Here is an 11,859-nt window from a genome sequence, read left to right as displayed (position 1 = left end):
AACACAAAAATCATTGTATTTTACTTGTATTCCCCCTTGAAGACATTAAAAACAGTGAAAAAGTAAGGATATGAGCTCATAGTTGGTTATGTGTATGTGCCGGATAACGAGATTTGGAAAGACGACCCTCGAGTTGTTGTACGCGGAATTAACGGAATTCTAATGATAAATAAACACGTAATTGTATTTAAATTAGCGAAACCAATAATTAAAGTGTTAGAAAACACTTGATTTTGGGTTAGGAATGTTACCAAGACTTGTTTGAAATGGAAAAAGAGGGTTTTCAGCCAAGGTTCTTGGCTCAAGGCTGTTTGTGGCCGTGAATTAGGTTTTCGGCTGTAAACGAGTTTGCGGCTGTAAACGGGTTTGCGGTTGCTTGATGATTTGAAGATGTTCTTGGTGAAAATATGAAGATTTGAAGGTTTGTTCTTGAAGATATAAATGTTCTTGGGATGTTCTTGGGACCAACCTGAGAGACTTTTCGGGTGAAAAAGGCGATAAATGAAAAATCTCTCCAGGGAAAACCTTTATATCGATTGAGTTTGCAGCCGAAAATGGCTTTGCGGTTGTAAACGGTTTACGGCCGTAAACGTGTGGCAGGACGAGTTTGTTGATTTTTCGAGGGAAGGCAAAGGCTTGATTATGTACCTCCTCATATTTTATGATTTTTATTTCTAGGATATTCTGATATGAAACTATTTTGAAAACATTTTGAAATAAGTAATGGTTTTTGGATGCTTGAAAAAGTTTTAAATTTTTATGAATTTTATGGATATTACATTAAGGACTCATGTAATGAACGAAGAAATGAATAAAAAGACCTACCTCAAAGAATTTTGTATAAAAAACATGGGATGACTCTCAATGCCAACCATTGATTCGCAATCAGCGCACCGTATGGTCGAACAAAGACCTAAATTAATCTTTAGATAACATCGAAAATTATTGGCCCAATATTATTCTCCATTGCTATAAACAAAATGATGAATGAAACTAGTTAACTAACAACACAATAAATAGTAAATGAAATCAAGAAGGAAAATGCAATATATATAAGTTAATATGACATAGAAAACCTTACCGACGGCTAAAGAGATAGAAAAGACATGTCACACCCCCAAACAGAGACAGTGGAAACGTTCGGGGTGGAGGACGTTATGTACAGTATCACAACAATTGCATCATAGTAATCAAAACAAACACAACCATTACATTAAATAAGTAGAATATTTCCATTTGTTCGATACATAATTTGTATAACAATAAAATGTATAACCAAAAGTATAAAAGACGCGACTCTAAAAACTCCACTTTCTCAAAAACCTACGGGTGTACCTGTCTACCGGTTCCCTGAGATTACAAGTGGCTTTGAAAAAGTATCAACATTTAAGCTGGTGAGTTCATAAGCATGTTTTGTAATGAAAACCTATTGGCGAATCTGTGAAAATGTTTGTATGCTTCCAGTAAAATCCAATATTTTCTTTAGTAATGAAAAGTAGTCTTAAACCCTAAGACCAAATATAAGTTCGTTATTGTATTCTGTGTTTGTGTATGAAAGTAGTAGTATGTATGCCTGGTTATCACAAGTTGTATTGTATTGTATTATTTTGTCTGAAAACTCTGGCTACCACCAGTATGTATTTTATGTTCTGTATGAAAAACCCTGGCTAACACCGGTATATATAGTATGTTCTGTATGGAAAAACCCTGGCTAACACCAGTATGTATAGTATGTTCTGTATGAAAACCATGGCTATCACCAGTATGTATAATACGTTCTGTATGAAAACCCTGGCTATCACCAGTATGTATAGTAGTTTTATTACCTCAAATAAAACCATGAGTTGTAATCCCTGGAATCCTCCAGTTGTACTGTATGATAGTTCTATTAATTAAAATAAAACTATTTGAAGAATGAAATCCTGTAAACAAATGGTTAGTTTATACTATTGTGGGTTTTGTATAACCATGTTTGATGTGACCTAGTGACCTCTACGGGGTTCTTCAAGCGTCGGGTGTTATGACATTTGTCACCCCATGGATGCCTGCCTAACTGTAGCTAGCAATTCAGATGTGGGATTGTATGTCCCATATAGATCTATACACAAATCTCATGCTCTCCCTGTAGGAGACTCTGGTTATATTGTAGTAGGATTTAGTTCTATACCCCCGGAGGGTACAATTGAAATAGTGCCTCACAACCCTTTATTAACTAGTTTACGTGTAGTGTAGTGTCCTCTTGTACTTGAAACTGTATGTATGTCTTGTAGAGTAAAAATATTTATACTTAAATAATTATTTAGTATTGTACTGTTGTATTCGGAAAATAGTATTGTATACCATAGTTTATATGTTTGTTATGATGTAAAGTTCTTGAATTTGTAAACCTGTGTATTGAATCTCAAACTATACCTATTATAGTTTTGTATGTATACTCTCGTTGTAGGAATTGAGTTCTGTAAAAGTTCCGTAACGTTTCCAAACTATATCAACATAGTTTGATTGTATATTATGCATGGAAAACTTTGCAATTTGGTTGTATGTTGTAAGTTACCCTTATGCTCAGCATGTTACACAAGGGATAAAAATATCTAAATATTTTTATAAAAAGTAGTGATTTCTCGGTTTGTATCAATTGCAAAAGTTTTTAAATCTATTTGAAATCATTTGTATAAAAACACAAAAATCATTGTGTTTTACTTGTATTCCCCCTTGAAGACATTAAAAACAGTGAAAAAGTAAGGATATGAGCTCACAGTTGGTTATGTGTATGTGCCGGACAACGAGATTTGGAAAGACAACCCTCGAGTTGTTGTATGCGGAATTAACGGAATACTAATGATAAATAAACAGATAATTGTATTTAAATTAGCGAAACCATTAATTAAAGTGTTAGAAAACACTTGATTTTGGGTTAGGAATGTTACCGAGACTTGTTTGAAATGGAAAAAGAGGGTTTTCAGCCAAGGTTCTCGGCTCAAGGTTGTTTGTGGCCGTGAATTAGGTTTTCGGCTGTAAACGGGTTTGCGGTTGGTTGAAGATTGAAGATGTTCTTAGTGAAAATATGAAGATTTGAAGGTTTGTTCTTGAATATATAAATGTTCTTGGGAGGTTCTTGCGACCAACTTGAGAGAGTTTTCGGGTGAAAAAGGCGATAAATGAAAAATCTCTCCAGGAAAAACTTTTATATTGGTTGAGTTTGCAGCCGGTAATGGGTTTGCGGTTGTAAACGGTTTACGGCCCAGGGGTTTACGGCCTTAAACGTGTGGCTGGACGAGTTTGCTGATTTTTCGAGGGAATTCTTGATTTTTAGAGCGTTTTTTGTTCCAAAAACTTATATAACCTCTAATTATATATTTTAGATTATTTTCTAACCCACTAGAACTTAACGGAACAAATAAAATTCGAAATTTTATTTAACGGAAATTGACTTTTGTTGATTAGAAAGTATCGGGTTGTCACAAAACAAGTAGACTAAAGGAAAAGAAACGACCAGACTCTTAACAGGGAACGCGTGGACGACATGGTCATCTTAAGACCTAATACGAAACATCGGTCACCCATATTTAGTATTCAGACTGGGGTCTTACAGGGTTCCCCGCCCAAAATTCCCAGAAATATAATATGACATGCCCGGATAGCCTTTATTGGGTACCACAATCCGGATAGGACCCAAATATAAACAAGTGCCATGTCAGCAATGTCGGACAATCTACTGGCTATACAAACCTAATCCGTGGAAGATTTCAATAGTACCAATCAAATCCCATAAATCTAGTAAAGGATGAAAGCTATTATTATTTAAAAAGTCCATAATACTGGTACAACGCCTACTACAAACAAATATTATCAATGTACTAAGTGTCTCCCCTCGTGCAAAACTTGAGAGCTATATAAAGCAAGAGGACTAAAATAACAAAACTTGCAAGAAAGTAATCTAATACTTAGATGCGATAACAATGCTCCTGATCTTTCTTTTTTATTATCCTATAGGCATTGCTGTGGATTCTCAAATTCTTCTCAAGCCCAATAACCTCAAGCTCTAAAGCTAATCCGGAGAAACGACATAGCTTCATCCTTTATTTCCTTTCTAATCATCAATATAGCGAAATCTTTACGAAGGGCTTTCCCACGTCTTTATTCAAGGATTTCATCTGATTAAAGCGTCAGGAGGCAACCTCCCGCTTCTATATTACTTCGACCATTTATATAGATTTGCATAACCTAGTTTAGTTAGGCTAATGTCTCATTGTAATTTGTATATATTTTAATTATGCTAACGAAATCTTTCATGCATATGAAATACCTAGTCTAACATATATGTAATCATCACCGATCTAACCTAAAAAAAATATAAAGTATTTTCTATATAAAAATTTAAGTATGATATTTTTTTCATAATATCCGACGGTAGGTGTGATGGTTGTAACATATTTTTAGACACAAAATTATGGAAAGAAATTTAGAATACTTAAAGGGTTTTCAACTATAATATAACATAAGAAAATCCTTTGAGAGCTACAACTTATGATACACACAATTAAAATTGATCTAAACATACATAACTCAGATATACTACAGCCAATAGATCGATATGATATCAGCTACAAGAGTCGTTCTTATCATCTTCTTAAGTTGATATAGTATCTTCTCAATTACGTTTAGACTATCAAAATGATTCTAAGAGTTTCCTTTTTTCCTGTCAATAAAATGTTTTATATATGTGTATATTAGTCGAAAAATATTGAATTGTCAAAACTGAAGGTGCTACCAAATTCGAGTTCTCCAAATGGCAAGGGCAAGTCAGCATTATGAAAGCTTGTAGATGATGTAGCAGCAGAAACAATGTCGTTTAGTTCCGATTCTACACCCACTATATTCTCGTTTATTTCACACATACTCACTTGAGGTTGTGACATCATGAAATAGGTAGACCCCAATGTTGTTGGAGTGATAAAGGAAGGTGTTTCGTTACCATCGGAAGTGCTATTAGGGGTTGGAAAAACGAAGTTATTGTTAGATGTTGAAGGGAAGTGAGCTGAATAATGGGTCTCTAGATTTTTTGTTATGGCTTTACGATCTGTTTGAAGAATTTTAGGAGACCCAAGGAGTTGGTTTTGTGGCGGTGGATGTTGGATCTTTGGTGGCGGTGATGATGACGATGGTAATGGTAATGTTGGAGGTGTGTCAGTTGCAGTTGCAGGGTGACAAGTATGAATTCCTTGGTAGGTCATGTTAAAGATATTTGGATCTTCATTGGTTCTTTGAACTTGTTTAGTTGCAAGACAACCTTGTAGCTGTCGATATGTACACCTATAATAACCTCTGCAAAATTAAATTCAAAACCAAGAAAAAACAATGTAGTAACTTAGTATCATGAATTGACAAAATTACCATATGCACCATCCATTATTTCCGTACGCAACTTCCTACTTTATCCCACATACTAATATAAAATAAAATAAAATAAATTAAATTTTTTTTAAAAAAAAAAGTAAGTAAATAGAACTATTAATTTGGTTTATGAACAGTAAATAGTACTTGTAATAAGTTTTAACAATTAGTGGTTTTTTCTTATGAGTTGACTTATATAGTTAAAACACATGTACACTTCTCTAACACGATACGCGAATATGCTGTTTCATTTCATATAATAAGTTTTCCGGCAACGGAAATTATTCGAAAAAAAAAATTATTCATTATTATTGTGTATGGATCGATCTGATGCATATGGAAAGGTTAGAAACAGCAAGACTTTCAAAAAACACGCACGAATAAAATTTTGGGGTTGGGTTTCTTTTTGAATAAAAAATTGTCAGTTCCAAAAAGCATCTGAAGATTCGTTAGGGTAAGTAAGCGTGCATACGCGATTCTAAAAAACACATATGATAAGATTTATGCAAAATAAATGTCAAACCCCTTTTCTAATCCACCATGTTGGGCATCATACACGACGACTTGGGCCCACACATCTCGCAACATATATATTGATTGTTTCGTGTCAAGATAATTATATACAAATGGCAATTTATATTTAAAATTACGATTCAATTAGTTTATTAATGAGTTGGCTAAAAAGACACTCTAATTTTCCATTTAGACATTCTATTTGATTTTTAAGGTTTTTTTATTGGTTAAATTTGCATTGTTTTTTGAAAAAATAATTTTAAATAGTTTATTATAGATTGACTTTTACTAAAAGTGTTTATAAGGTGTTCAGGGGTGTCAATTTCAAAATTTTGGTTTAAATAAGTAAACACCGAAGAATGTCGTAAAAAGTGATTAATTCTAAGTTATAACCATTTTTAGTACTTTTAATAAGGAAATTATTAGTATGATGATTCTTATCTATATATCTATACTGTTTTAATTAACAAATAGTATATATAATAGATGATTAGTTTCTGTTACATATTCATTATTCAGTTTGTGAGCACGGCTATACCTCTTAATTAGTAATGAATCCATTGGAAGTTTGGAACATTGGACAATGATGGCTCTTTTTAGTTGGTTCTTAAACCAACAAACAAGTACGTGAAGTCGATCTTTATATATATCATACCTGGGATGCTTGGCACCAAGAATGTCTTTTTGGCCATACTTCTTCCAATTATACCCATCATCAAGAGCTTCTTCAAACTCCATCTCTCCCCTCACTTTCACTTGTTTCTTCCACTTTTCAATACCCCCATTTCTCTTCCTATAAATATATACCTCAAATCAATTCAATCTCTAATTACTAATTAGATCTATCAAATGTGTATGACATGTTCTTGCATTTACGTATAGTGACATTGGACTTACCTCTTGGCTCCAAAATCATTGGGATCAAGATCTTTAAACTCAGGGTCTGAATCTTCGCTACATGGGCTTTCGCTGAATGGAACTTGCGATTCCATCTTTCTGATGATTCCCTTTTTACCATGCAAATGTGGCTCATCATTGCTCCCATTTGTAGTAAGTACATGATTGGTGAGTAAAGATAGTGAATTTTCATAGGAATTGAGGATGTTATGGATCAAGATTTCTTGGGTTTCCTGGGAAGACGAAGGGTTATTCAGATGAATCTTGAGTTCCTCAGCAAATTCCTTACCTTGAGTCAACTCATAAACAACTCGTTTGTGATCCATGGTGGCTTTTCACCTTAAATCATATATGAGCAGGTCAACTTTCTTTTTTGCATGAGAGAGAGAGAGAGAGAGAGAGAGAGAGAGAGAGAGAGAGAGAGAGAGAGAGAGATTTGTAGTTTAACATGAATGAAGAAAGGTTTGGGGGAAATATAGGGAGGGGGAGTTGACCAAAGAAAACGAGTTAAATTCTGAAATTAAGAAAGTCGAAGTCTTTGGTCATATATTGGAATTCCAGTGGGGAAGTAGGAGAAAGACCGAGAGAGGCTTTTGTTGACTACGTCTTTCATCCAATTATATTGTCGCCCAAACCCGTAATTAGCTTTTTCTATTTTTACATTTGAAACATGTTCACAAAAGCAAGTCAAATGTCCGCATATTTTAATTTTGTTATTGGTTGGATGTTTAATCGTAACTAGAAGTTAAAAACACTAGCTAACGTCGTCTAATGTTACTTTAGTATTATTTTTCTAACACCTACAAGCTTCATATATTAAAAAACCAAATTAATTGTATAGAAAATACAATTCAGACACTTGCACCATGTGACAGGCATGTGAATGAGAAGGTGACGTTGCTACGCTTACGTAAATGGTAAATCCAGACACCTGATGCGATTTTCGTGCCCACACACCCTTCCCCATGATTATTTTAACCTTCCATATTTCATCACTTTTCTTTTTAAGATTCTATTTTGCATCAATTTTTCTTATTTCTAAAAATAGCAATTAGATACCGAATTTCTAAACCTATTTGTTTCTCAAAATTAGGTTTTAATTACTGTATTTTTTTCCAAGACTAATGATTAGGACTTGTAACGAGCCCAAGACTAACAAACTTGAAGGTGTAATTTTTAATAAAATTCAGAATAGTTCAAAATATACTTAATTATATGGTCAAAATTTGATTAAGTGTAATTCGATCAATTGTATGAGAGGATGTGGTGTTAGTCTATTTAAGTATTAAATGGTAATCAAAGTGAGACAAATGAGTTATAAAGAAAGCTTTCGATCTTTTATTGGATCTTCGATATAAAACATTGGGAGTTGAAAATAATCACTTGTCTTGATGTGTTTTATTGATTTTAATTTGGGATTACAAAGATTATGAAAGTAATACGAGTACAAGAGTAATGCTAGGGCCAATCGTGTATATAGTTTGTTAGATATATGTGTTATTTATAGTTTATTGTAACTAAAAACAAGTCCAATAATTCCGGGATCCTCCAAAATCAACATATGAACGTTATTTAACTTGGTATTCCGAGTCTTTAGCCTGGTTGAGATGACAGTCTGTTGAAAATAAGTCTTACGTGGACTAGTTCTGTACATGTGAGAAAAATAAAGAAAAATATAACCGTTATAAATGTTAAGAAATATTAGCAGTAATAATCAGGATCATGAGGTTTAAGAAATATTAAGGATCTTGAATACGATGCTGGGATCCTGCACCTAACAATTGCCCCTAAATTATTCCTGCGAAATATTGAGGTTAGTTATCCAATATTTAAAGGTATGATTTAAAACAAAATAAAAAAGAGATGATATTTTGAAGTTTAACTAATAGGGTAATTTAAATTTGAATGGATAGATTTCTAGTCACTGGAGTAAGTCAATACACCCTTCTACCTCTCCGTGATTCCTATATAAAATAAGATGCCTATCTCCTTAGTTTTATTTCCTTCTTCTAGCGTTTCATCCGTCGTCAATTGTATACCATCGAAGGTACTAATCTTGTTTTCTTTTTTCCTTTTTGTCTTTAGTCATGGTCAAAAAATCTTTTGGGTCCCGCTCCAGCATCATCACTATTCCTGATGATGATTTCAAGGACCAGAAAATTTTATCTTACGAGGAAACTTGTACCTTTAACGACGATGACAATGAAGCCCATAAGTCAACTAGAAATTTTCCTACCAGTACAATCTTAGGGATTTTGATGCTAGGATCCAACTTGACTTTGTCTCTCTCTCTCTCTCTCTCTCTCTCTCTCTCTTGGGTTTGTTTTCCTGAATATCCTTTCACCCTAGGAGTTTCGTACGTTCTACTAAAATATCGTGCATTCAAGCCATGCCAACAGTTTGGAGGATCCTCTATCGGATCGATCATTTGAACCGCTCATGGGATTTTATCATTTGCTTAAATGAGCTAGCCTATATCTATGATCTTACAACTTTTGGAAACTCTCGCTTCCTGTTAAAGGACAAAACGATGAATCATCCCTTGAGTTGAAGTCCAAGCATAATGATGGTGCTTGGAAAGGGAAATATTTCTTCGTGAAACGCTACTCGATTCTTGATGGAAATCTTTTATCACAATCATGGATTAAAAAGGGTAGGGTTTTCTATTTTTCTATATTAAGAATCCTGACATTCACTCTTCTTATTTTGTTTGATGTTTTGTAGCCTTCAAGTTCGATGAGCTAGCCCCTCCTCCTAAGATACTAAGGATAGAATCGAGAGTTTCTTAACTCTGTCCTAGTCAGAGAGGTCATTTAGGCTTGTTCAATTCAATCATCAAGAAAGCTCCTCTGTAAGGTTCTTCATGTCGAAAGGTAAGGATCCTTCCTATATTTTTCATTTTCATGAAGGATCCTGGATTCATAATTTTTCTTTTATCGTGCTCAGGATCTATGAGTACTCGTTTTGGTGCCTATTTCACCCTTGTTGACCAGGATACGACCATGTCTAAAGGTCAACTGGTGGTGAATAAAGAGAAGACTTTGTCCATACTTCCCATTATAAGAGTCCTCATAGATCTGATGGTGAAAACTCTAGGATCTAAAAAGAGAAAGAACGCCGAACCTATGGATTTGAGCTTGGAGAATCTCAGGGCGGAGGGCGCACTCCGGAAGCTGGTTTCCTTTTCTTAGGCTATAAGTACCAGTATCATTTTTCTTTTTAAATTTTTCTCTTTATTGCTTCTAATGTCTTTTTTTGTTTTAGGTCTCTGGCCACATCTTTGCTGATTTGAGGATTTGGGTTGAGAGGGCCGAGAAAGCCCTCAAAGAGAAAGAGAATATGTGGAAAGAAACCAACAAGGACCTCCTAAAAGGGTGGAACTCTTGAGAAAAGAGAAGGCAAAGAAGGAGGAGGAGCATGTTGCGAAGATGGATGAGGTGATCACCAAATTTAAAGATAGCACCTTCATGGTTGTTTGGGAAGCCAAGATCAAATTAGTTGTGGACGTGGCTAACATAGGAACGTGGAACCTGGCTAGGTGGCATGCAACCCTTGCTGAATTAAAGGGCAAGCCTGTCAAGACCAGTAGGGAGCCTTAGGGCAACAGTCAAAGGCGAACAAGAAGAGATCGGGCGATGATGACCAAGCGACGGTCTAGGCCTGTTAGATAAAAACATTTTACATAACTATGTACAAGACAATTTTTTATCTTTCATGGAATTGATGTACCACTTCTTCTTTTATGGATGCATGATTGTTTCATAGTTCTTTGCTTACATGTTTGAATTGCTTGGTATGATCATATTTCTTCTAAGGATCCTTATGTAATCAGGACCCTAAAGAGTTCAAACCTTACAAAAACATTTTAAGATCTGATAAGCCTGTAATGATAAGTCATCAAACTGGAATCCTAAAATAGTTAAGATCTTTTTTAGGATAATAAACCTTTAATCATTATGTAGGAAATATAATTTTTGATGAATAAGGATAGATAGAACCTTATGATCTTTGGGATTTTTTTGACTTATGAGAAATTTGAAGTTATGATTCCCTTATTTTTGTATGATCCTGAAGTTTTCGTATGGAAGGATCCTTGCTTTAGGAGTTCATCAAGAAGGATCCTTGATTGGCTTCAACTTAGTGGGCTTTAGGAGGATTGCATCTTAAAAATCAATTGGAGATAACTCCAACATGGTAAATAACTTAGAAAACTCTTGTATGTAACATGGTAACGCTACAAGTCTTACATAATTTTGGGGAAGTGTCCCAATCTTTAGATAACATATTAATGTTTTGCTCTTAGCAACTCACTAGGAAAATCCCAATTCAAGGTAATACGTTAGTATTACAAACCTTAGTAAATTACTGGAGAAAATCCCAAACCATATGATAACATGAAAATGTTATAAACCTTAGGTATTTTCTGGGGAAGATCTCAAATTGTATGATAACGTGAAAATGTTATAAACCTTATGTATTTTTTGGGGAAGATCCCAACTTGAGATTGTAAAGCTTGAATCTCGCTAAGTTCCTCTTTTGACCTTGCATATTTAATTTGTCCCATTTTAACCATCGAGTTGTACGTGGGGCGTACAACAAGGTACGATTAGCATACAAGTGATGAAGCGAGTACGCGAGGCGTACCTAGTGGTACGCTTAGCGTACTCATACGAGGGTGTGATCGGGGTCCCAGATGCATACGCGGGGCATACAACTGTGTATGCAGGGCGTACGTAAAGATTAATGAAAACCCTAACTTTAGGGCTTGGCCACTATATAAGCATCCTTATGGACTTGAAACCCTCATTTTATCAGCCTCCTTGTCCCCGTTACCCTACATTCGAACACTAATTCCATATTGTATGAATTTGAGCTTAGAAGACCATTTGGAGGTGTATTTTGGTGCTTTGAAGGATGGTGTCCATACTTGAAGCTTTATTGAAGGAGTGAAGGCTTATAGATCCATAACCTTATCATCTTTTGGCACTTATTTGAAGTATAAAATCTTGAACTTGATTCTTATTAGTTTAGATCTCTTTCAGTTTGGGTTTATCC

General features: G+C 34.6%; 1 protein-coding gene across 2 annotated transcripts; it reads right to left on the bottom strand.

The window, feature by feature from the left end:
• Positions 1–4,393: 4,393 nt before the first annotated feature.
• On the bottom strand, positions 4,394–7,223 carry LOC111876388 (probable WRKY transcription factor 30). 2 transcript variants are annotated; one of them, XM_023872908.3, is made up of 3 exons: positions 6,805–7,223; positions 6,563–6,700; positions 4,394–5,313 (listed from the first exon to the last, which is right to left on the bottom strand). In XM_023872908.3, the coding sequence occupies exons 1-3, from the start codon at positions 7,128–7,130 to the stop codon at positions 4,731–4,733; spliced, it is 1,047 nt and encodes a 348-aa protein (XP_023728676.1). In that variant the 5' UTR covers positions 7,131–7,223; the 3' UTR covers positions 4,394–4,730. The 2 variants fall into 2 exon arrangements, with proteins under 2 accessions (XP_023728676.1, XP_023728670.1); XM_023872902.3 differs by having other exon boundaries at positions 4,409–5,325; positions 6,805–7,221.
• Between the last annotated feature and the right edge of the window lie 4,636 nt (positions 7,224–11,859).

The sequence above is a fragment of the Lactuca sativa genome, chromosome 8 (genome assembly GCF_002870075.4).
Source record: "Lactuca sativa cultivar Salinas chromosome 8, Lsat_Salinas_v11, whole genome shotgun sequence".
Classification (NCBI taxonomy): Eukaryota; Viridiplantae; Streptophyta; class Magnoliopsida; order Asterales; family Asteraceae; genus Lactuca; species Lactuca sativa.
Note: the sequence above shows the minus strand (reverse complement) of the source record. Positions and strands in the feature narration are given on the sequence as shown.